The sequence below is a fragment of the Polypterus senegalus genome, chromosome 8 (genome assembly GCF_016835505.1).
Source record: "Polypterus senegalus isolate Bchr_013 chromosome 8, ASM1683550v1, whole genome shotgun sequence".
NCBI lineage: Eukaryota > Metazoa > Chordata > Cladistia > Polypteriformes > Polypteridae > Polypterus > Polypterus senegalus.
In genome coordinates this window covers 79219483-79246858 of record NC_053161.1, presented here as the reverse complement: position 1 = coordinate 79246858, position 27376 = coordinate 79219483, and the positions used below count along the sequence as shown (strand labels likewise).

The following is a 27376-nucleotide window of genomic DNA, read 5'->3' as shown; positions in this document are numbered from 1 at the left end:
AATTTTGGAGCACTGTGGCCTTACGGTACCCCGACCCACCAGGTAGCCTAAATATTTGGCCTCGCTTAATCCGAAGAAGCATTTCTGGGATTAATCCGAGCCCGGCCTCACCAAGTGTCCGTAATACCGCTTGGACATGCTGTAGGTGTTCCTTCCATGTGCTGGAATAGATGACCACGTCATCCAGGTAGGCAGCACTGTATGAGTTATGAGGCCGAAGCACTTTGTCCACCAGGCGCTGAAAGGTTGCTGGAGCCCGTGTAACCCAAATGGAAGGACACGATACTGCCAGTGTCCGCTAGGGGTACTAAGCGCGCTTTTTCCTTCGAGTCCGTTAAAGGAACCTGCCAGTACCCTTCGTCATGTCAAGTGTGGTCAGGTATTGAGCCTGTCCAAGCCTCTCGAGGAGGTCGTCCACGCGTGGCATTGGATAAGCATCAAATTGGGAGACTTGATTAAGCCGGCTGGAAGTCATTGCAGAACCTCCAACTTCCGTCAGGCTTACCGGCGAGCACAATGGGGCTGGACCAGGGACTATAACTTTCCTCAATCACACCTAGCTCCAGCATGCGCTGATCTCAAGCTCCACTTCAGCCTTTTGCCTCGGGAAGACGATACGGCGTTCTCGGACAACAACCCGGGCTCTGTCGATGTTGTGCTCAATCAGAGAGGTCCTTCCGGGTTCTCACTGACTACCTCCCGAGCGGTCCGGATAACTGTTTCCAGCTCCTGCCGCTGTCTGGGACTTAAGTCCGTGCGAAGTTAAGGTCGTGTGTGTGGCGAAGAGTGGCGGGGCTGGCGGAGGAGGGATCGGGGTCCCTGTCCTTCCACGGTTTCAGCAGGTTCACATGATAAACCCGCTCCTTTGGCCGACGATTGGGTTGACTCACCAAATAGTCGACCAGTCCCTTCCTCTCCTTAACCGTAGGGGCCCTGCCAGTGGGCAAGCAATTTAGAGTGGGAGGTAGGCACTAGGACCATGACCCGATCTCCGGGCGGAACTCCCGAAGAGGCGTGCCGGTTGTAGTACCGGGCCTGTGCTGCTTGAGCCTCCTCCATGTGACTTTTAAGGACAGGCCGAATTTTTCCAAATCTATCGCGTAACTGCGCGATATACTCCAGTATGTTTGTGGAGGGAAGAGCCTCTTCTTCCCAGCCTTCTTTCAAAATATCTAATATGCCCGAGGTTGTCGCCGTATAGTAGTTCAAAGGGGAGAACCCGTGGAGGCTTGTGGGACTTCCGATAGGCAAAAGGACGAGGGGAGGAGCTGATCCCAGTTCCTTCCATCCTCGCTGACCACCTTACGCAGCATTTGCTTGAGAGTTTGATTAAACCTCTCTACTAATCCGTCGGTTTGAGGATGATACACGAGGTCTTTAAATGCTTTATTTTCAGTAATCTGGCAGTCTCCTTGAACGTTTCCGAGGTGAAGGGGTCCCCTGGTCTGTCAAGACTTCTTTGGGGATCCCCAGCGAATACCCTAGTAATTCCCGTCCGATGGCTTTAGAGGTAGCTGAGCGCAACGGAACAGCTTCGGGGTATCGTGTAGCGTAATCCACGAGGACTAAAATGTACTTGTGTCCTCGGGCTGAGGGCTCCAGGGGTCCCACCAGGTCGACCCCGATTCTGTGGAAGGGAACGTCAATCAGTGGAATAGGAATGAGAGCACGGTCCCTCCTAGGAATTTGTCGCAGTTGACACTCCGGGCAGGAAGCAAAGCGGCGAACCTCCTCATTAATTCCTGGCCAGTAGAAGCGGAGCTTGATCCGCTCCAGAGTTTTTCGGTGCCCAGGTGGCCACCTAGGAGGTGGCGTGTGCTAGCTCACAGACCTGCCGGAAGGTAGCGGCACTAGCAGCAGCCTCGTCTCCTGCCCGTCATGCATTGCTACACGGTAAAGGAGGTCATTATCTAGCACAAAGTAGGGGCCCTGTGGCATCGACTGATTAGTCGCTGGCCATTGACAAGGACCACTGCATTTTTACAAACTTCAGGGAGTCATCATTCCATTGCTCCCTTCTAAAAGAAGCGGCGTTTCTTTAAATTGGAACCGCAACACGGAGAGAGGGTCAGCGTCGACCTCAATGGGCGTGGTTTCCTCCTCCGCCCGGCGTTGGTGGATGACGTGTTAGCCCGCGGCGGCCGGGAGTTGCCACGCCAGTCAGGGCGACTGCTTCTCTCTCTGCCGGCTGATTACGGCGTGGAGGCAGCTTGAGACGGGTTATCTCCGTCCATAACGAGGCCCAAATTAACCCGGGAGTGGTATGTGTCTCACGCTTTTGATTTTAGACCAGTCCGCCCTAGTATCACCGGTGTGGAGGATCAGGTAGGGCGCTACGGTGAGCTTACGAACTGACCCTCCGTAACTGATGACACAGCGGCGGACCTGTACCAGCGGATGTCTCCGTGGACACAGGTTATACCGGTCTTAAATTTAGCCACTGTTGCGGTTGTTGCAAGCGGCGAACAATGAAATGTTGCTGCGGTCGAACAAACCTGTGGTCTTGTGTCCGTTGGCGATCACCACGCCAGTATGTGGGACCGCCAGCGGATTAGCCAGAGCACACCAACCCCTCCTCACCCTCCACCTGCATTCCTCCTTGCCTCCAAGCGGTTTTGCGCGCCCAGCGCCGGACGCCAATCGGGCTCCGGATTGTACAGGGTGGGGCTAGGTCTTGGAACATACCCGGCTGAGTTTGACATGAGGACGGTTCTGCTCCCCGAGAGTGTGAGGCCGCCCTCTGCGTCTCCATAAGCTCTATGAGCTCAGCCATGTTCTTGAACCGCTCGCCCCAAACCGGCTGGGTGAAGCCACGGGGAAGCGCTTCCAGGAGCAGATAGCAAGCTACCTGCTCTATTATTTGGTAGGGCGTGTTTTCAAATGGCGTAGCCAATGCCCTACCATTGCCCATAAGGACCAGGCTTGTTTGTTGGTTGGCCGTTCAGGGTCCAACCTCCATGTTTTTATTTTATTCACCTGCCAGTCTGGGGCACCCCTAGGTGGTAAATGGGGCTTTGGTTTCGCAGGGAGGCAGGCACTCTCCCCAAGAGAGCATACTGAGTCCCTTTTGCCTCCCCCCTCAGGGCAGCCCAATTCTGTGAGCCCCACCCGCACACTCCTGGCCACTCCAGATGGCTAGTTATGAGTGCGGGGCGGAGCCAGCACCGGTCACGCGAACCACGGGCACCCTCCCGCCTGAATACTCGGCCCCGCACGCGCTCCCACCTGGGTATATTGCAGGTCCTGTCCCCTTCTCCTCCGGGACTTCTCCATCCTGCCGACTACGCCACTGTCACAAGAACGAGACATTGACAGATAAAGAGTTGGGGCAGCCACCCGTATATTGTGGTATCCTGGCTGCAAAAGTCGTTTTCCTTTAACAAAATACAGAGCACTGAAGTGCACAAAACCGAGTCCAAAACAAGACTAAAGAAACCAAGGAAAAGGGGCAGGTTTTAAAGGGGAGACAGGAAGTGAGGTCGTATGGATCTGGCACGTGGTCTTCCACCATTGGCTCGTAGCCGGAGGTGACATCAGAGGGACTGGAGCTGGTGTGGCCGACTTCCATTGGCTCAGTCCCGGAAGTGATGTCAGGTGATCCAGGTGAAATCCCCCGGGGATGGTCTACAGGCAAGGGAGAAAAAGAGTCAGTGCACTCTGCCACACCCCGGCATGCCTCCGAACTGCCTTCACTCAAGCCCTTTAGCTGCCTCCCATGCGCACGTGTGTGACAATATATATATATATATGTATGTATGTGTATATATATATATGTATGTGTGTATGTGTATATATATATGTATATATGTGTGTATGTGTGTGTGTGTATATATATGTGTGTATGTATGTGTATATATATATGTATATGTATGTATGTATATATATATATATATATATATATGTATGTATGTGTATATATATATATATATATATATGTATGTATGTGTATATATATATATATATATGTATGTATGTGTATATATATATATATATGTATGTATGTGTATATATATATATATATGTATGTATGTGTATATATATATATATATGTATGTATGTGTATATATATATATATATGTATGTATGTGTATATATATATGTATATGTATGTATGTGTATATATATATGTATATGTGTATATGTGTATCACACAATGGCAGTCATCTATTCAAAGATCATAAAGGATTTCTCTTATGCTTGTGTTCCTGTAAAGTGGAAATGTGTGTATGCTGTAGTACAAATAAACATGTGTAGGACACGTACATACGGCATAAATATTTAATGATTTTTATCTTTTTGTGTAATTTTAATTTTTAAACATTAATGCATTTAATTCATTTTCATATTTTAGAAATAAAATTATTGCAAGCTAAATATTGTTTGTTTATGTGGTGGTTATGTGTTGCTGTGGGAACAACTCAAAACAATGAACAATGATTTCAATATCATCTGCAAGCCAAGGAAATGTTAGTCTTTCCAAGGGCGTTGGACAGCCACATTATTTTAATTCTTAGAGGAATTGATGTGATTCATATTTACACATTACACAACTGAATATTATTTCTTTTTATTTTAAACACAGTATGTTAACTGCCATACTTCTTCATATGAAGCCATGTCCTATTATAAATATGAATTTTATATTCTTTAATTTTAATTTTTAATATAAAATATTTATGCATTTTTGTATACTGTAATAATTTAGTCTGAAATTTTGATTAGCTAATCTTAATTGAAAGTTATTAACTATACTGTATGTATGTATGTACCAGCAGATGTCTGGCTTAAAAAGTATTATTGTATTTCAGCAAAAACATTTTCATGAAGATATTTGTTGCCTTGCTTGTTACCTCTTTGTAATCAATCAATTATGATTAATTATAATTTGTGCCAGTGTTTTGGTTGGGTGGGTATCTTAAACTATTTACACAGTATATCTGTTGTATATATTGTTGATAATATTAGGGTAATATGAAGCTTAATGAAAGGAAAAAACTTGTATGTACAGGGATATGTGCTCAGTGAAGGATACTAGCTGTTACCAGTATGTTATGTGATTATACTGTGTCCAACATAAAAATACATGATTGCTGAGAGAGTGATGCATGATTTTCAACTTAAATTGAAGGAGGAGCCTTGGAGGGTTGACAGAAGGTTTAGAATGCTTCCTTCCCAAAATGTGGTAGCAGCTGAGTGTGAAGTTTATGGGTACTGGCATGGAGCCAACCATTAAATAGCAACATTGGACTAATGGAATTGTTACATTTTAAGGCATTCGGTCCAAAGGGCTGTTTGACAGACATGGTTACCGAATACTTAAGGTGGAAAGCATACCAAGAGTCGCTAAGAGGAGTTTTTAGTCTGAGCTTACCTTGTTCAGAAAAGGGCATCCTCTGAAATGGAAAGTATTCTGTAGCTTCATTAGAAGTGACCCTGGAAAGAGTGTTTGGAGCTGTTTTGAACCAAGAGAGGTTTGAGTGCGGAACCAAGAATCCCTGGTAGAATGAAGAGATGCGAGAAAGGTTCAAGAAAAATGATAGCCATGTGTAGCAACAGGGTTTAGTGTATCATTTGTTGTGCTTTGATTAATTTTTGTATTGTCCTTCCCTTCTGTGTTTAATTTGAAAATAAACCCACCATTTTATATTTTTCATCTACTTTGGTATTACCCTGGGAATAGAGAGGTACAATAAGGACTCCTTGTTTCCTTTATATAATGTCTCCCTCTTTCTCAGTAATGCATGTCTGTGTGTGAGTACATGCTGTGGACGCTGGCCCGGACACAGACAGACAGACATGTTGTTCTTCACCACACACCGTTTATTTACAGACTAATATTTACAAAGCTACCGTGCTCTCACAAACCCCAGTGCCTCTTGCACCGATTTCCCAAAGTCCAGGCCACACAGTCCTTTTCTGGCCGCCTTTGTCTTCCTTCCTCCTGACTCTCGCCCCGACTGCTGGGAGGAGGCCCCTTTTATGGGAACCCGGATGGGCTCCAGCTGGTCCCCGGCACTTCTCCGCAGACACGCCCTTGTGTGGCGGAAGTGCCGGCTCGCGCCTGAAGCCGTCCGGGTGTCCCCTGTCTTCCCCCCAGCACTTCCTGGTGTGGCGGAAGTGCTGGGCTCCAGGGCTGTTCAGGCAGCGGGGCACGGGCCCCTACAGGGCTGGGCTTCCATGCCCCCTACCCGAGGCCACCAACGGAACCAGGGCGGACACCCCCTCGTGGTCTGGTGGAGGTACAGGCCCTCCTCCGGTCCTCCTGGGTGTCCCAGCCAGGCTCCTGCCTCGGCTGGATGTGGGAGATGATGGTCTGGAAGTGGGGCGCCACCTGGCGGTGGCCACGGGCCCCTACAGGGCTGGGCTTCCATGCCCCCTACCCGAGGCCACCAGCATAACCAGGACGGACGCCCCCCTTGCGTTCTGGAGGAGGTACAAGCCCTCCTCTGGTCCTCCTGGGCGTCCCGGCCGGTGCCACAATGCATATATACAGGGGTGAGTAAAAGTAGTTTAGTTTTACAGTTGCTCGTGTGGAAAAAGACATGCAGGTTATGATGGCTACACACATTCACACTTTAATAATAAGGTGAATAATGCAATAATTAATAAATAAATACTACAAATATTTGTGTTTTACTTACTCACAACTGTAAACCTACTTTTATATATATATGTATATATATATATGTATATATGTATATATATATATATATATATATATATATATATATATATATATATATATGTATATGTGTATATATATATGTATATATATATGTATGTGATATATATATATGGAGTGTGTGTGTGACAAGTGGAAGACACAATATACTTATGATGTCATTTACGATGGCAATGCACTATCAATACTGTCCAAGTTTCTGGATTGTATTTATTATAAAGGTAGGTAGTGTAAAAATCTTTCACAAACTTAGGGGTGTTTGTGTGTACTTTGACTTGTCATTTCTGCGAAGTATTTGCAATGTAAGTACTTTCTCATCTCCTGGTACCTGTGCTTGATCAATTCTGTTTTGCTCCTTTTTTTCTGTTTCTTTAGAAAATTCTTTTGGGTTAATTTTGTGAGCAAGTACATATTATAATATCCCTAAAGAAGTGAGATATATGGAGGTCTTTTGACTTAATAGCTTAAAGAAATAAAAGCTGTTTAAGATCTCTTAATCTCTTATTTACTATATTTTAAGCGTAAAAGTGTCATCTATTTTTCCAAATTTTCTTTAGTCCTGCTAGTGATATGGTAATCAGTTTTGCAATGGGAGTCTGCATCTCCAAAATTAACGTTTTAACACCTGTTATATATGATAAACGGTTCCATATTTTATAATAAAGAATGTGAGCCGATTGTGTTTTGTAAACTCCAGCTGTTGGGATTTAGCATTTGTACAGTACCTTTTTAGGCAAAAGAATGTGTGCATTAGTCTTAAGGGTATCTAGATATTGCCATGCCGAAGATGAGGATTTATCAAATTAACATATTAATACTCATCCTCCTTCCCTTTTTTTGGTATAGTAACCATCATCCGCAATCCTTTGTTATCTTGTATGTTGATGCTGAATTACTTTTGTTACTCATCTGCATAGACCCAATAGCTTGCCCCTAATCCATGAGAATTTGGAACCTTTCTTTTAAAGCTGGTCTGTCCAGCTCTGATCCTGAAGGGCCACAGTGGCTATTTTCCTTCCACTCCCTTTCTTCATCAGGGACCAATTTCTGCTGTTAATTGCCATCTCTTCCCCTTGTTTTAATTGCCATTTTTTAAAGACTGCATCCTCTGAATTGATTTTTTTTCCCCCTTAAATGGTACCCAAACTATAAATGAAATATAAAGTGAGCCAACAGATGACCAGCTAACTCCAACCCACAGTATTTCTCTCCAGCCAGTTTCTTAATTAGAAGACAATTGTTGATTGTTTTTCATTAAACTACTGTATTTCCAAAGCAGTTTGTTTTCTTTTTTTCTAAGAGAACCATCAAAATGATTTTTGGACATGAGCAGATCAACATTACTGAGACCTTCCCCATTTTTATTTTCAGATATCGTATGATGGACACAGGTTAGCTGGTCATGTGTTGGCTCACTTTGTGTCTCATTATTGTTTGACTGCTAATTAAGTAGAAAAGAAACAATTAAGGAGAGTGCATCTTAACAAGCAAGTAAATTACAAATAAGGCAAAAGAAATTAAGTAGTGGCACAAGCTGGTCACTAATTAAGAAAAGGGTTAGAATGAAAGTCTGTAGCCGCTGGAGCCCTCCAGGATTACTATTAAATTAGTAAGTGACATTTAAATTGTGTTTATAAAAGGTGAGAAAGTAAACAAGCATTGTATTTTAGTAGAGAGTGATGTTTAATCAGGCTTTTGTATTTGTAGTTGTCAATTATTTTGAAATTAAATATTTTAAGTGTTTTCTGTTTCTTGACACATACTAAAATTGTAAAAAATCTGACAATATGTATATACTTTTTTTGGAGAAAAGTGATCAATATCTCGGCAGTCAAAATCAAGAAGCCTATATTTAAGGAAAAAAGGCTGATGCAGGAAAAATCTGCAAGTCATTCTGATATGCTATATTTCATACAAGCATTCCAGCTTTGGACAAAAAAATGTATGTAAAGAGGATGATACCTAAAACCACTGACTGTTTGGAAATGTCACAGTTTTATAAAAGTATGTTGATCTGAAAGATGGCATTTGTACCATTTAATATCATAGGATCCAGCTGCTGATAGGTGTTCTTTACACCTTTTCATTTGTGGCTGACATTACAATAATGCAAGCTCATTATTGTTACCTTGTTTTAGTAGACTACTGAATAACAATGTTATTAACATTTAGGATTTTTAGTGACAAATATGACTAAAATTTACTTTTATTTTTTTCTGAAGAAGTTAAAAGTTGGAGTGTACCAGTTTAATCCTGCAGCAAATTTAGTTTTTCTTGTCTTTGTTAGATCAGATTGCTTTAATCTATTGATGAGGATGGTGTTTATGTGTGTTCCATTAAGATACAAAAATGCAATACTCATTTGGCAATGTGGTTGCAGTATATTTTTCAGAGTACAGTATTGGAATTTTATTTCCCAATATACAATACAATACAGAATATGTAACTGATGTAACAATTTTGTTTTCTTTTTATACTTGCTTTTTCTGTAAATGATTAGCTGATATAAGTACTTTAGCTTCAGCTTTTCCTTGAAACAACTCTATTACTTTTTTCTTTAAATGTCTTAAATTGAGTGCCCTGTAGTTCCCCATTTAGCTACTTTTCCAGTGTTCTTTACCTTTGTAGCACATCGTATGCTTTGAAGATAGCCATGTAGCAACACTGAAATATGAGAAAAGCTACTATAGTTTAAATCATTAGTTTTGCTTTGAAGTTATAATTCTGTAATGCACTATGTTCTCAGAAGCACTTTTACTGCATACATTCTAATTCAGATGGCTTTTTTCCTTTCACTTCTGCATTTTAAAGCTGTCATTCCGTTTTGTTTTCGTTCATTTTTTCACTAATCCAATTTGTAAACATCACAATTTCAGGGGTCCTAGAGGCCAGAGCATATTGCAGCACTGCCGAGCAAGGCAGTAACCAATTGTCTGCATTGCCATTCAATTGTAGTGCACATTCAAAACACACTCTCACATAAAGTCCTATGTGGTCATTTTTCACTTTTTTCTCTTTATTTTTTGCTTTTTTTCATATTACCCAGTTTGAGTCTGGTTGTATTAATTGCCTGTTTTGTTTAACTTGCAACAACTGTGTCTGCTATAAAATATATTCTCTGAATGCTTAATTCCTTAGGATTTGTTTCAGTAGCTGGAAGCGGCATTATGTGTCATTGACTTAGTGTTTAGGTGCTTTTTAAGAGAAGATGAATATTTTTGGCTCAGATATTTTCTTTTTCCCCATTGCAGCGATTTCTCAGAGAAACAAAACCACATTTTGAGACTATTGCGCTAACAAATAGTTTCGCTGTAGACAAAAAATAGTAAATAACTTTTGAAAGTAGTTCTTAGATTTTCTTGTTTTAACATCATGTAATTAAAAATATTAGCTTTGTGCTTTGATGAAAAGGAATTTGGTGCTGTCTGTACCACTTTAACTAAAGTATGATTTAAGCTGCTTAAAGATGGAGAGCTTTTTAGTATCTCTGATCATGTTCTACATTTTTAAGCATGCAGTAGTGGTTTACATAAACAGTGTTACGAAGATGATAAAGATGTTGTTAAATTTATATTCTTTATTCTTGACGACACTCAATTATTCGCCACATTATGACATGAATTTTAATTTTCACAGTTGTACAATGTGGAATTTTGACTAATTTAACTAGGATTAGGGTTTTTAAATGATTACAAAGTGAAAATGCACCCTAGATCCTGATAGGTAAAAAGCTGAAAATATACTGTAATAGCTGATTCTGTATTTTTTGAGTAGTCAATTTTTGCAGAGGTACTTTTGGCAGAAATTAGTTATTTACAGTTTACAGTTAATTCCATTCCAGGTTTTCACATCTATTTAAGTTTATTCATTTTGAAGAATTTCTCAAGTTAATTTTTTTTGTCAATTAAAACTCTTGCCAGGTAGGTGTAAGTGATAGGTCTGAGGTTCAGGCTGTGTGCCTATGATTAAATGTTTCAGGTGATTTTACTGCAGTAAAAATAAAATTTACTGCCACAACTCTTGGGTCAGTTGCAGACTTAGTTTATACAGGTGTGCAGTGAAGACCATCTTCATTTGCTATATAACGTTCTAGTACTCATGACCACAAAGCACATCAAAAGCTCATAAAAGTGGTTGTACAGTATTACTGCTACACAGCCTTTTTCAATGCCCTAAAACAAAAAAGAAAATAAACTGAAATTGTTTTTGTTTTAGAAAAACAAATAAGAAAAAGTAGAAAGCATGCTCTTACCGGAGTATTCAATGAATTCAATCTGCCCAGTAGATCACCACTGTAAACTGTAGGGATTTTGGTGTTTATGTGTTATGCACTTAACAGCACACATATATTCAGGGCTAATTAATTTATTTCATGATTATCAAAGAATAATTTTGATTTTAGTAATATCTTAAAATATTTTTGAAGTTATAGGTACACTAGTGTACTTTTTTTTTTTTTACATCCTTGTACCAGCTTACGTCTTTTCCACATTTACTTTCTAGGCTTGACTATTACAACCAACTGTATGTCAGATGTTACTGGGTAAAATACAGCCATTAGGATGCCGTGTGACACTTGTAAACTAACTAATAGTCTGTGTGTGATAGTATCTGAGAGAGGTTCACGTGTTTAAAGTTGGAATATATGAATCATAACAATATGAAAGGAATAGCTGTACAAAGATATTTTAAGTGAATGTTATGTTCTGGAATAAAACCACAACAGTCCTTGGAGATTATTGAAAACTTTATTTTAAAATCCAGTGTGTGTCATTTTCTCACTGAAGCTAAGCATTTTGTGATTATATTTTTAAACTCGAGGGATTTTGTGGGAATTGGTGTTTTACAGCCATCTGGCTTTTAAAAAAAATTGTTTAAACAATGTGTACTAAATGTTGCTTAAGGAGAGACTGCTGGTGTTCTGATTCACTTCTCCATAGGAAGTTATTTCTCAAAATAGTTTTTTATTATGCCATCATGTCACTACCCATTTATTGAGTTGCATTTTAACTGATTTGAACTTGAAACTGTTACCCATGCTCAGCAATAGATGTGTAAATTTAACCTTCTGTCTCAACCCTAATTTTTAATTGATGACATTTAGTGTCAGAGCCAAATTATTCAAAGAAAATCAATGAAAAGGGGTTATATGAAACATTTTATTTTAAAGTTTTACTTTCATTAACATTATTGACTGTTATTTTAAAATAAATAGAATATAGACTAAAACCAGTTTTGAATATTTCACCCAGATACAGTATGAGTGAGGTTGCATGTTTGTTTACCCTGTAATGGAATGCCATTGACTCTTGTAGTTGCATCCTCTGATTCAATTAAAAACTTAAGACAGTTAAGTGATTGTATGGATGTTTCATATGACCTTGAAAGCCCTTGATATTTAAAATAAATAAATAAATAAATTCTAATAAATAAAATAAAGGTGCTGTGGATATTTGGTAAAAAAAAAAAAAGGAATTTTACATAAGTATAACTTCCATAACTTTTAGATAGATATTAAATACTTTATTAATCCCAATGGGAAATTCACATATTCCAGCAGCAGCATACTGATAAGAAAACAAGATTAAATTAAAAAGTGATTAAAATGCAGGTATAATGGAAAATAACTATGTATAATTTTAACGTTTAAAACCACATCCAGGGCTGGAACTGAAGAGTCGCATAGTGTGGGGGAGGCACGATCTCCTCAGTCTGTCAGTGGAGCAGGACAGTGACAGCAGTCTGCCACTGAAGCTGCTCCTCTGTCTGGGGATGATACTGTTCAGTGGATTCTCCATGATTGACAGGAGCCTGCTTAGCGCCCGTCGCTCTGCCACAGATGTCAAACTGTCCAGCTCTGTGCCTACAATAGAGCCTGCCTTCCTCACCAGTTTGTCCAGGCGTGAGGCGTCCTTCTTCTTTATGCTGCCTCCCCAACACACCACCGCATAGAAGAGGGTGCTCGCCATAACCGTCTGATAGAATATCTGCAGCATCTTATTGCAGATGTTGAAAGATGCCAGCCTTCTAATGAAGTATTGTCGACTCTGTCCCCTCTTGCGCAGAGCATCAGTATTGGCAGTCCAGTCCAATTTATCATCCAGCTACACTCCCAGATATTTATAGGTCTGCACCCTCTGCACACAGTCACCTCTGATGATCACGGGGTCCATGAGGGGCCTGGGCCTCCTAAATTCCACCACCAGCTCCTTGGTTTTGCTGGTGTTCAGTTGTGGATGGTTTGAGTCGCACCATTTAACAAAGTCCTTGATTAGGTTCCTATACTCCTCCTCCTGCCCACTCCTGATGCAGCCTACGGAAGTAGTGTCATCAGCGAACCTTTGCACATGGCAGGACTCGAAGTTGTAGTGGAAGTCCGATGTATATTGGCTGAACAGGAGAGGAGAAAGTACAGTCCCCTGCGGCGCTCCTGTGTTGCTGACCACTATGTCAGACCTGCAGTTCCCAAGATGCACATACTGAGGTCTGTCTGTAAGAGAGTCCACGATCCATGCCACCAGGTATGAATCTACTCCCATCTCTGTCAGCCTGTCCCTAAAGAGCAGAGGCTGGATGGTGTTGAAGGCGTTAGAGAAGTCCAGAAACATAATTCTTACAGCACCACTGCCTCTGTCCAAGTGGAATATATTTGTAATTTTAAGATGGTAGTTGAACATTCAGATTTTTGGCAATAAGGTAATATGCATTTCCTAGCCATACATCTCTGTCAACATAAAACTTGATGTAAATTCTATAATGCATTGTTTTGCTTTCTCTCTTGTATGAAAAGCAAATAATAGATTGTGATTTGCCTTGTTAATTACTTTTAATTGTATGCTGTGGCATCTGTGTATAAATTAATGATATTAATATCCTGATTGGTATTTACATATATTGACAAAAGTGGGATTGTATTTTTCATTAATGCAACAGTTTTGTAAACCTCACCTGACATATAGTGTAAATACAATAATAACTCCAAACTATAGAGCTGGGAAGCGAGTAGATAACATTGATTGTAAAAGACTGCTTCTGAATGCCAGGCCTTAGGCTACACTGAAAGAACAGTATTTAAGGATTGTTTTTTTTTAAGGATCTGCTGAAGATTGTGACAGGTATGCACTGTTACATTTCATTTTTTTTTTTATCTGTCTGTGTATTTGGTAACATGCAGGTAATTAAGTGAATTGTACTACCTTGTAAGACAATGAGCCCTTTTTTTTTTTCTTTGGAACCTTTAGGAAGAGGTGTATGATAATTTTACCCTTGGCAATGCTGGTAATCGGATAAAATAATTAACATATGTCCACACTTATGGATGCCAAGTTAAATGTAAATTCAATTAGGGATCTCTGCTTCATTTTTTGACTGTGATCTATACAATTTTTGAGCAAGGCTCATAAATCTGTGAAGTCTTCATTAAAACTTTCACCTTCTGTGTTGTGGTTCAGACATTGGCCTGACATTTACAAATAACCCAGACACATTTGTAGAAATAAACCAAAATATAATTTATTTATAATATAACATAACATAAGATTATATAAATTGATATATAGACAAATGACAAAAACAACACAACAATAGAAACTCAGTTGGCTTTTTTTTCCTCCTACAGAGAAAGACATAACTTATGAATTGTGTTTTTTCAAGGCATGTGTTCAAGATGCATAAGTTATTTAGCTAGTTATTAAGTTTGTCTTGTTCTCATGGTGGCGGTCATTTGCTCACATCTAGGCTATGCTGGGTTACCAACACTACACATGTGTACTCTTGTGTGTGTATGTCTGAGATGCTACTGTGCACTTTCTTATTGGATTTAGGATGACAAACTTAATAGTCAGAACTTATCCTTCACAAGATTACTAATAAATTTTGAAGCACTAGGTCACAATGTTATAAAGCTTTATCTCAGTCAAAGGTGATGAGTCCTTCAGCAGGGCAATGACACTAAGCAAACTTGAAAAGCTCTAAGAAATTGATTCAAAACAAGCATTGGACTGTTTTGAAATGGCCAGCAATGAGTCCTGATCTAAATCCCATTGAACATTTAGGGACATCTGAAAATACCCATTGGGAAAAGGCACTTGCCTAATCTGGGAGACCTGGAGAATTCTGCAACAGAAGAGTGTTCAAAAAATTTAGTAGAGAGGTTTAACAGACTCCTTCATAGCTACAGGAAGTGCTTGACTGCAGTTATTTTTTCCAAAGGACATACCTCAAAATATTAGGTCAAGTGCCAGTAATATTGTCAATACCTTTTTTTCAGGTTCTGTGTGAAATATGATTAGATTTGGCTTTTTTCATCACAAGTTTAAGTCCTTTTGTAGTGTGATATATTTTTTACAGAAGAATTCATACATTATCTGAAAAAACTGCAGCAGTGCCAATATTTTTGGCTACAACTGAATTCCCAGAATCGGAGTAGTTGTAAATATGGTTTGAGGTAAACGGTCTTTGTTCCTTTTCCTGGTTGGCTTCCCCGAGACATGTTGGAGAATCTGCACCACATCTTCGTTCTTTTGTGTCTGGAGCTCATCTTCGTTCTTTGCCTTGATCGCCCCACCTTGTTGGGGGCAGTACTGCAGATTCTGTTCAAGGTTTTCTACACACCGTGTCAATTGCTAGCAGACCTGTACCTTCTTAGTAACTGGTGATTAGTTAGTTGCCATTTTCAGCAAAAGTAGCGCATGGTCTTTGTCTCTGCTTGTACACTTCCTATCCTATCTTTCATCAAGGTTTGAACTAATGGCACCCTTGCTTCTGTTCTAGCACATCCTGTCAGCTGTGGGTCTCTGGTATATATCATAAGTTATAGCTGTGTTGAGAGCTGTCAGCTTGGTGAGAAAAGAGCAATGAGTCAGTGTGTTTGAGGTTTTTAAAGGAAGCAATGAAGGTCTTGTCATTAGTGTTCTGGGTGTACATAAAGCCCATATTTTGACTTGACCATTAGAGAAAAGATCTGTTTATCAGTGTTACTCATCCTTGAATTATGGACCTTTGTTCAAACTTGAGTGTCTGGCTCATACCTCTGAGATGTATCCTTGAGTGTTACTTGGCTTTTGATTGATCAACTTATCAGAAAAACCTTGGAGTTTGTATTCCACAGAGAGCCCAGACATGAAAAATGAGACATTTTAAGTGGCATTAACTGTCTGACCCTGGTATTTAAGCCATGACTTGTGTTTTGTCCATAGCAAAATAATAGATAATGTCTATCTGTTCTACAAACCCAGCACTGAATGTTTTTAGTTTTATTTATTTTATTTGTGTATGTGTGTCTCTATCTCTGGAACTATGGCATGACTTTAATCTGAAATACATAAGATATGTTTTTTTTTCTTTCATGTTGTGTATATGATATAGAACCTCTAATTCTATGAAATTCACAAGGTAGCACTAAGCCACCTGATCAGAGAAGTAGTAAAACTTTTTATCTTTCGTACAAATTCTCTACCTAAACCAAAACTTTTTTGTCGGTTAATAACAATATCAATCCAAAAAATTGTAGTAAACATTTCTGTATTAAGATGTGCATTGTAGACATTCATTTTTGTGCTTCCGTCAGTTTCCGCAGGATCATCAAGAAAATTGTAGCATGAAGGTGTAGTGGTTAGCATTCCCATCTCTGCAGTTCTAGTGTTCTGAGTTCAGATGCATCAATCCTGAGGTACCTGGAGTTTTCATGCTGTCATTTTTTTTTCGTGCTGGTTAATATCTGGCAATTCCCTATTGGCCCAGTATGAATTTGGATATGTGTGAAAGTGTGCCACACATTATACAGATACCTTGTTATGGATGTTTTCAGCCTTGTGCCCAGTGCTGCTAAGAGAGCATACAGGTCCCTACAACCCTGAATTGAATTAAGCAGTTTTGTGAATGTTCCTACTGTAAACTGGAGCTCCTCCTAGCAGCACTGGATGAAAGGCAAAAACCTTTATGAATTTCATTTATTTGGGTAGGTGCAGGATTTAGGATTACTGGGAGTCTGTTACAAGTTTGATTCTATATGTAATTCTTTTTGTTATGTATGTTTTTTCCCCTCATGTCATTCTGTTCCTGGCTGCCTCTGCTTTCATCCCTCTGCCCAAGCCACACTGACTTTCTTGATTTAGTCATGCTCATATATAATTAATTAGCTCTCTCTTGTAGTAGAGTGACTTTACATAGTTTGTATTATTTATTTCATATATGAAGTTATAATGAAATCTTTAATACTTTATAAAAGTAATTTATAAGTATACCTTTAGTCATTTTAGAAGCAGTGTCAAACTAGGTTTTAGGAACATCTGTTTTTTTATCATGAAGTGCATATTAGGAGATCTTATAGGCCCAGATTACTATTTTATAACATAATAATAATGGGTTGCACTCTTTAATTATCAGACATTTACAACAGTGGTCTGTACTTAACTGTAAATACTGTGAGTAGAGGTTTGAGCTATAGCTAGCACTTTTCATGATTGTTTGTACTATAAGCACCAAAGGTGTTTTATAATGTAGAATTGTTTTGTTTATGAAATTAGGGAAGATTTTTATATCACAATAATTGTACATTCCCCTGAATGATTAAACAAATATTGGTAAGATACAGCCAAATTTTAATTTCCTCTGTATGATTGTGCATGCTTAAGATGGACGGGCTTTCTGTCTGGGATTTCTTTCTGCCGTAGCCCATTGCAGTCAAGAAAGTGTTCAGCCCCGCTGTTTTTGATTCTCGGCGTAGTAGGATGGATTTGCGTAGATCTTTGTGTATAAAGTTTTAACAAGTATAGTCAAAGTATATAAAAGTTTTTAACGTTAGACCATATAAATACAGGTGAATAAGTGTTACATTGAAGGGACTGGCAAGTACCTTTTATTCATTACCAGGCCTTTGCATCTAAAGTACATGGATGTAACATTCTCAAAAATGTAGTAGAAACAATCAAGATTTTGCTGTTATATAACTTACATTTGTAAGAGTGCATCATTATTTCTCAGTCTCCCAAGTATTAAATGTTGGATACAGATTTGTTCACATATCTATCCATGCATTTATAAAGAATGCAGAAATTTACAGTGATCCCAAGGTAGTGTTTTGTTTTATAGTTTTGTATCTTTCCCAAGTAATGGCCTTCAGTATTTCCTTCCTGTATAAGATGCAGCACAGCTGACTGTTTTTCACTGGTCAAGTATTTGAGTTGGCATATGTCAGTGGGAGCAGAGAATTCAGTGACACCAGAAAACAGTCATTTGAACGCACAGTTGCCAGCTGGCACTTGAATAATTTGGCTAAAGAGAAAGTGGAACGCACAGGTGCTTTTCCTATTAAACACTACTAAATCAACAGGATTTCAGTTCATTATTAAAAAGGACTGCTGTAGTTTTGTGCACAGATGATTAGAGGAATATTTAGAGCAAACTTTTTTTGTTTTTTCTTTAATTTTACTTGAGAAGTAGTCAGGTGGTCAGAATTTGACTAGATTCCTGGAGAAAATAGTTACTATCTTGACAAGCTTTTGCCAGAAAAAGCTCCAAATATGTTTGACTTGACTTGAATGGTGTGGTCTGTGGTGTCAGTGCCCATTGTCAAAGTAGACAGTTTCTGTTCTTCTCATACCTTTTTATTGCCTATTTAATTCTATTCACACTTCAGTTTATTCACTGCTATGTCCACTGCTTTGGTCAGTATGAAAATTTCAGAAGCTGCTTTTCAGTGTATTCACCATTTTCACTTGCTCTGTCCTGCCCTAGCTTATTTTTGTGTTCAATGAATCAAAATACAACGTATAACAAAAGACAAATACTTAATCTGAATTGATAAGATATTTCAAATTACTAATATAATGCTCACATTTTTCATTGGGCATTATGTTAAATATCTGTATGTATTGACATTTTTACAGTAAAAAGAAAAATAAGGTGTTTACATGGCAAAATAAATATTAATATTCTACGTGTTTTCATGTGTGCAGTTAAAATTCTCAGTTTATAAATTGTATGAGTGCTTTATTACTTTTATATATATATTATTTGCATACATTTAATATTCCTTGTTATAAGTTTACATCCCATCTCTCATTGCTTGCTTTTCTGTTTAATAATAAAATGGGCCTTCTATGTCATTTACAGTAGTGCAGTACATTTAAAATAGATAACTAAACTGATTTATAATCAGTTACTATTAATGTTTCTTTATTCTTCTGCTTAATCATACTTTCATATGAATACTAAATGTCAATTTGTGTTTAAAAGTAATGAAAACTGCAAAGATGAGGTTAAAATAAATTATACCTCTTTTGCATGGAAATATATAGGGCAAAAGTAAATAGATGGTGAAAAATAATAGTTTCATTTTATACTGGAAATCATTGAATCATAAACATTATCTGAAGTAAAATAAAAATAGCAGGCAGTTGGGTAGCTTTCTTGGGCTAGTAGGGTAAAGTGTTGGACACATGGACTAGTCTGGAGAAAAATGAGTCCTGTTTGTTTTTAATTTGAAAATCTAACATGATTACGTATTAAGTATTCTATCACTACTTCCAAGACAGTCCAGCGTTTTTAAAATAATGAAGGTCTGAAAATGATTAGTATAAAAATGAAGGAAACCTTTATACACTTTGTCGTACAGTATGCATTCATCTCCAGAACAAAGAGGCTACAGTACATTGTATACAGCAAGTTTGCTTTTCTCAGCCGACATAATTACATAGTTTCTTGCTTTTATAGACTGAATTAAGAGAATAAAGTTTTTCGGTTTGGCATGTACAAATGAGAAACTGCAGATAGTCTCCATGACAAGTAAAACAAAAGTGGTGTAAAATGTTAAAGAATCTGGATAGTTGGATAGTCTAACACCTTTTTAATTTTTGAGCAAATTTTAAACACAATGCCTTTCGATTTTTGACAAAGTTAGGTATTTTAAAACCAAATAAAATTTTTAAAATGGCAGGAAAAAGCAGAGTAAGGCAGAACACATATGAGTCCTAAGTAAGTTTAAAGTTATTTTTAGCATTCAAAACTAGTAACATAAGTGAGGTGGAGGAACAGTGGCTCTTCCGTTTTGTTTAATTGTGATTATAGGTGATAAGTTTTATATAGTGCAAAATTTGCTCTTAAACTGTGTATAAAAACATACCTTTCACCAAAGAAAGAAAATTTAGCATATTAGTTTTTGTGTTGCTGTACGTTGCCCATGGTCTATGTGATACAGAGTGGAGGCCTAGAGCATCTCATTGTCATCATCCAATCATCACAAACTGCTTTTCCTGGTGATGGTTTTTGTAGCATCAGATCAGCCCAGACTTCTTGGTCTCTATGTACGAATTCCAACTCTTGCCGGGGAATTACCAGATGATTCTGAGAGAGATAATTTGTCCAGCATGCCCTGGACAGTCAACAAGGTCTCCTTCTGGAACTCTGGATTTCCAGCCTTATTTCCACAGACAGGAGGATCATATTAATGGGCAAATCAAAATAGCCCCATGAGTGAGTTTTAGTGTGGGTCTGTGCATGAGTGGCCCCTGCTCACAGCTGTTTCCTGTTATTTAGCCATTGCTGCTGAGAGAGGCTCCAGTCCATGCAACCCTAAATTTGATTTAGCTAGTTTGAGACTGAGTTCAGTTTAATGCTAGAAGGCGGTTTGGTGTATTGAGTAAAAATTTGTCATTACCTTGCACCCAGTCCATTTTATTGTTCAACATAAGCAATAAAATGTTTTTTGGCTAATGCAAGGTAAATGCCAAGATAACAGATACTCATGATATATTTCAGTTTCCAGCATTTTTGATGTTAGTCTTCACTGAAATCTTCAAATTGGCATAACATCAGTATTATAAGTATCCTCAGTAATATGGCAAAATCAACTGCAACATTTTTGGTGCTAAGGTTTATTTATTTATGTATTTATTTATAGTTCTATTTTTGATTGGAGTTCTTGGAATTATTTTGTGTTATATAAAATATGTATCCCACTCTCCCATAAGTAATCTGGATTATTCTAAAGTATTATTGTGTCATGTTTTATTTTCTGTTTATTCCACAGGGGACCCACCACAAGCAGCTGCATGGATTGGCCAGTGTGCACTATACTTGCTGATCATGGTCTTTGAAAAAACTGTGATTAGCCTTGTTCTTCTCATTCCTGGTTGGAGCAAAGTAAGTGAAATAGGTGTCTGTGTTAGCATTTCTTCATGAAAGAAGAATAAATGTGAATAGAATATACTGCAGTTAAGCAGTTTTTTTTTCAGTGCGCAAAGTAACACACATGTTCTTAAGGTAGATGAATATGCAGTATATTTTAAATTAATCTTCTTTACTAACGAAACTAGTCATTTTACAGAATGAATGTGATCTAAATTTACTCAGGCAGCCTGAGATGTTTGCTGCCATGATACATATTACAAAAACAAATGCATTTTTCTCCTGTTGATACATTTGTCTGGGCATGAAGCCAGAAATTTAACAGTGAAATAACACAAAAACTTCCTAACTGATGCATTGTGTTTCATAAGTGCATAAAGGGCATATATTGTAATTTAAAAGCATAGCATTTCCATTAATCTACCAGACATATGATAGATTACCCTAACTAATTCTGTTATGCTTTTCCTTTTAATATTTTTAATAGATAGTTCGTGTATCATTATGCTTTTCTTGCTTAATTTAATCCCATCTGAAGATATAAAAACTAGATACATTTTGTCTTTATTACCTATCATCCATTTATAAAGCATACTATTTACTTACACTGGCCTGAGGAAATATATTTGATATGGTGGCCTTTTTGGTTTTGTCTCTATGATTTAAGGCCATATATTTGTGAACTTGCATATTAGTTGTTGAGTCAAGTATATATGCCTGTAACACTACAAATGTTGAAACATGGGAGGATTAAATGTTAGTTGTTGTTTTTAAATGATTAACACTGTACATTCAGTTTAGCATGAACAAATGAGCAACACTAGAATGTGTCAGTTTATCTTGACTGATTGCAATACAAGATACCAAGCAGGCTGACAAACTGACAGTCATATTGTTGATTCAGTTCAGTTTACACTGTAGACTAATACGTTATTTTTACATCCACAACTTTAATTTATACCAAGTTTTTGCCGATGAGCCTATAAATCAGCATATAAAAATTTGTGTAAGAATTTTTTTTTTTTATTAAAGGTGTCTTCTGTTTCAACCTGATTGCACAGCACTCGGGGCATGCACTTAACACATGCTCTCTACATGCCCAATAATTTATTTCCAAAGACTGTGCATTTTAATTACATAATAACACTATATTGTAAATTTTCCTTGATGCAAGTAGTTCACTGATTCCATAACAAAGTCTTTCCTCATAATGTAATACAGCATCTAAAAAGATGGTATTTAATTTTTGTAGTCTTACACAGTCTGCTCAGGATTCAGAAAAATCTGGTTGTTAAAGTAAAAAAATAAATAATTTGTGTATATGGTGGAAATAGGGGTGGTGGTTGTTTATTACAGCAAATGGTCACCACTGCAATGTGTACTATAAGCTAGCACAATTCCACACCTTGCCTTATCCACTTTTGAAGGGACAGCATGTGTTACTCAAGGAGAATCGGTCTTTCACTTAATTTCAGTACATGTGCATTAAAATGATTAAAACTAAATTTTTCTCAAAAGTATACATTAACAATGCTGCCTGCCTTAGTTTATGAAATGGGAAACTTTGCCAGTTTGAAGTGAACATACTAGGTATTGAAACTAAGTTTTAACAGTCAGTCAAGCTTTTGGAGCAGGCAATGAAAATGTTTGTAAGTATGCTAGACATAGTAATTGGCAATGAGAATTAGAGCTTATAAAAAGTTTGATTTCTTCCCTGTGAAAGATCAATAATGCAGTCTTTAATCTAAAGCAAATGCACAGGGCGAACATTTTCAATATTAGGATTAGACTTTTCAAATCCCTGCAAGAGGTGGGCACTGCTGACCTCTAGCAACTCTGTATTGTTCTTACTTTTGTAAGTGATTGTTCCTGAACTCTGTGGTTTGTTAATAAATGGCAATTTTTGGGCTCTAAAATTGTACTGTGCCACTAAAAGTACAGTTTTTTGTTGCATGCTTTTAAAGACCTTAGAAATGGCACCACGGTAGTGATTCTTTATTAGCAAGTCATTTTAAAGAAAAAGACCAGTCTGTTTTTTTTCTTGTGAAATTTTATGGATTATAATATAGACACACACATCCTCTAGTAAATAGTACCTTTTGGGAAAAGCAAGAAAAACACACTCCTGTAACCATATTCCAATTTGTGTGTATTCTTAATAGATGTTGCTCATTTTGTTTTTCCAATAGTAGAATATTTAAACTAATTGTCATACCTTCCTCAATGAAAATTGCCTTTAGTTGTATGCGAAAGTCTAATTTATTGCATTGGACTGGGACAAATTTTAAGTAACTATGATAGTGCAGTTGCATCTCAGGGATGACGTTTTTAAGTTAGATATATATTTGTGTTTTACACTTATTTTTCAAAAATATACATGTATTAGTTTGTTCATTCATGCACTAGAAAATCTGTGCTGCTGTTTTAGTTGACACTAGAGTAAAATCCTGTAGAAATTGTTGGAAAGTTTTTGAAGACACAATTATCAATGCTTATCTTTGTCAATTTATTAGCCAATGACATTAAGAGGCTTCTCTTTTTAACCGTATGCTTCCTGTTTGTACTTTAATTTGTATTTTTTTATTAAATTCTATTTTTACTTTGAAACAAATGTATGATTTTTGTTCCCATTGTGTATTCAAACTGTTTATTCTAACATGCTTGTGATATTAACTTTCTGTAGATAAAAAACAATCTAACTCCTATATTTAGCATGACTGCATTGGTTGAATATTTTATTTATAGAAAAACACACTTATGCAAGCTGCCTTTTATGAAATCAAATTGATAAAACTGTAACAAAGCATTGAAGATTGCACAGTGAGCAGTTCCTGTTAGCCAACCACTCTTAAGTCTTATCTGGGAGCCCCATGTTTTTCTTGATCTGACAGGTACATCATTTTTGCCTTTAAGAACAATTGTAATAAAATGTTTAACTACACTTTTCAAAAGAATTCAGTGATTTATTCGATGGTAGAAAGACCTACTCACTCACTCACTGCTGAAGAAATATTTACAGTATAAAACATCATTAAACACACATTTTATGACTGTCATGGTTCATCTTGTATTCATTGGTTCTCTCTTCTTGAGAAAGGTATTGAAATGAAAGTGTTGGCTCTGTTCTGTTTCAGCTGTCAGCATATTCATTTTAGTTTCTTCCATCAGAAGGAACACTCGCATCATTAAATGTTTGGCATTATAATTAGTCTTAAATTTGGTGGAGCCCTCTCCCTCTAAACATGGTCTCAGATGCAATGGTTAGAAATAGCCAATTGGGAAATATTATCAGACAGAACTTCTGTAACAGTGTTTGCTGGTTTTAATCTCTTGGTGGAGAGCTAGTTAATTATCAGTCTATTTATTTTTCACCATATTACAACAAGTAATCAAGAGAATTCACTGCCTGCAAAGCATTTATTGCTTATTCTCAAGGTTATACTCTTTAGAAATAGCAGATTTATTTAAACACTGTACATGCTTGATATGTAATTTTGTTAATCAAGGAATCAAGCTCCAGCTATAAAATCTTCCTTGATAATGACCTGGAATTTAACTACCACATCTTCTTTATTTTGACAGTTCTGTTAAACCCTGTTTAAAAATATTTCAGACTTAGAGACAAAATTAAGTCAAGCTCTGCACAACTCCTTTGCAGTTGTATTGTTACCTCCTATAGTGTCTCTCAGTGGGATTCTTGCCTTGCTCACTAATACATTAAAGAATACATGGTTTTGTTGCCACTTCCAGAGTAGTGACATCTTGGCAAACTGCTAAAGCCTATGTGAATGAACTTAGTAGACACAATTTCACAGAAGTATTTATATAAATTTAGGACTGTCCAGTTATATATAGCTGTATGTAGTATGTTTACCATCATCTTAACACGGAACTCCACCAAGTTAAGATTTTTCTCCCCCTACTGTTACTACTTTGTAATCTGTGATTATGTACTAAGTGAGAATATTTAAAGTGTAAAGCTATTCACTGCAAACCTCAGATTAACATAGGTGTATTCATTGGAAATGAATAACAGGATAATACTGTTATGTGTGAAAAATCCCAATATAACACACATTCTTTTAACAGTATAGTTACCTTTTTTCTATAGTTCTCAGTTTATATGTAACCTGTATATTACACATTTTAAGTGCACTCTGCTGTTTACTTGTGCCCTCTTCAATCTATATTTCTCTTTATTCATCTGTGTCCATTCATTTTGTTAAGCCACTTATTCACAGTTGGGTTGCAGGGAAGCTGGAGCCTATTTTAGCAAATACTGGACCCAAGATAGGAATAATCCCGTGACAGGGTGCTATGCCTTTGCAGGTTAAACACACACACACACACACACACACACACACACACACACACACACACACAGTCTCTCTCTCACTGGCCAATTTAACAACACCAGTTCACTTAACCTGCATGTCTTTGGATTGTAGCTCATGGAGAAAACCCATGTGTACCTGTGAAGAACATGCACACTCCATACATGGAACACCCAATTGCATCGCTGTGCCACCTCTGAGCAGTATATATACTTCCTTAAATTGCATATTGTTAGCTAGCATTACAAAGTAATGCTGCTTGCCTAAACATGAAGGTAAGGACTTGTGTTTTTATTTTTTGTATACATTTCTGATCTCAGTAGTTATTGCATTCAGTCGTAGAAGTTTAAGCTCATTCGAACTGTAGCAAAAACTATCAGTTTTATAATAACAGCAAAGTGTTGTTCTGATATTTTAACTGTAATTTTTGTAAGTCCTAGCCTTGTACTTTGACTGCTTTTGATCTTATCCTTTTTAATTGTCATCTAATTTGACAATCACAGTATTTTCTATTATCTGTTTAAAAGTTAGACAGATTTTTTTTTTCTTTTGCTGATCAAAAGCCAGCCCATAATTAAAATGCCCTTCAATGTGTAAGTATTTTAGTTTGTTGTTAAACGGACATTACTTATTAGCACAGCATTGATGTACAAGCTACATGTCCTTTTGAACAGCATACAGAAACATTGTAAGGTATAATTACAAATAGATGTCTAGCTTTAAACAAAAGAATGGCTTCCCACATTCCATCATTGAGAAACATGTCTTTCTGTCTTAGACACATCCTGTTTTTTTAATGAGCCGCATGCTGTAATTGATGTTCCAGTCTCTCCTAAATAATGACAATGGGTAGTGCCGTCAAACTATCAATAAGAGGTGTGTTTTTTTTTTTTTTTTTTTCCCCCTCTTCATAGTTATTAGTGATGGCTCAGAATTTTAAATGGCATCTATACACTGCGCGGTCTGCAGAGGTTAAGTTCAATTTGTTTTCCTTAACACTGCTATATTTTTATGGGGGATTTACAAGTTCACATTTGTGACATATCCTGGAGGTCTGTTCAGACACTAGACCAGCACAGCTCCTTCATGCAGAGAGACAGGAATACATTACTTCAAGTAGCAAGTAGTAACCTTCTACCCAGAAACTGCTCAGTACAGTTAGTAGTGTTGTCTTCACAAGGCCCATTAGGTGTCATGTACTCAACAATCCCACAAGTCATCCCTTGGTAGGATTCTTACATTTTTCTTTTCTGAAGAACTTGAGCTATGAGTTGGAAGTTTAGTTGAGTTGGTCAAGGGCACAGAAAACAGCAGAAAGACATTAGAGAGGGTAGCATGAGAACGGGACAAGGTCTAGTGTTCTTTTTGGTGGTGTCTTAGGGCGATGGTAAAATGGGGAAGACACTATACCAGTCGGCTATAGCAAAGGACAGATTTTTTATATTAGTCTTGTGTTCTACCTTCTGTCAGCTCCTGATGTTTTAAGCCTAAATACATCTCTTTGCTATTAGTTTGGGTTTCCTTGACATTAATATATGCCTGTGTTAGGGTGTTCTCTGTGGGCCATGAATAGAACAATTTTCCAATAAAACAAAATTCCAAAAATTTCATTCAAGTAAAAAATGTTTTTGGCACATTTGCTAGATATCACATCCTGCATGTGAATCCTGGGCCAGTCACTGTCTATGTATCTATATATACATACACTTACACAGTGCATCCGGAAAGTATTCACAGCGCATCACTTTTTCCACATTTTGTTATGTTACAGCCTTATTCCAAAATGGCTTAAATTCATTTTTTTCCTCAGAATTCTATACATAACACCCCATAATGACAATGTGAAAAAAAGTTTACTTGAGGTTTTTGCAAATTTATTAAAAATAAAAAAACCGAGAAATCACATGTACATAAGTATTCACAGCCTTTGCTCAATACTTTGTCAATGCACCTTTGGCAACAATTACAGCCTCAAGTCTTTTTTAATATGATGCCACAAGCTTGGCTCACCTATCCTTGGCCAGTTTCGCCCGTTCCTCTTTGCAGCACCTCTCAAGCTCCATCAGGTTGGATGGGAAGCATCGGTACAGAGCCATTTTAAGATCTCTCCAGAGATGTTCAATCAGATTCAAGTCTGGGCTCTGGCTGGGCCACTCAAGGACATTCACAGAGTTGTCCTGAAGCCACTCCTTTGATATCTTGGCTGTGTGCTTATGGTCGTTGTCCTGCTGAA

The 27376-nt window shown here is 37.7% G+C and overlaps 1 protein-coding gene across 1 annotated transcript in view; it reads left to right on the top strand.

The window, feature by feature from the left end:
* The window catches only part of tmem110l (transmembrane protein 110, like), a 121593-nt gene that overhangs the window by 71053 nt on the left and 23164 nt on the right, over nt 1-27376 (top strand). Inside the window, exon 5 of the mRNA XM_039761322.1 lies at nt 20712-20824. Within this exon, the coding sequence (XP_039617256.1) occupies nt 20712-20824 (113 nt within the window). The remainder of the gene's footprint in view (nt 1-20711; nt 20825-27376) is intronic.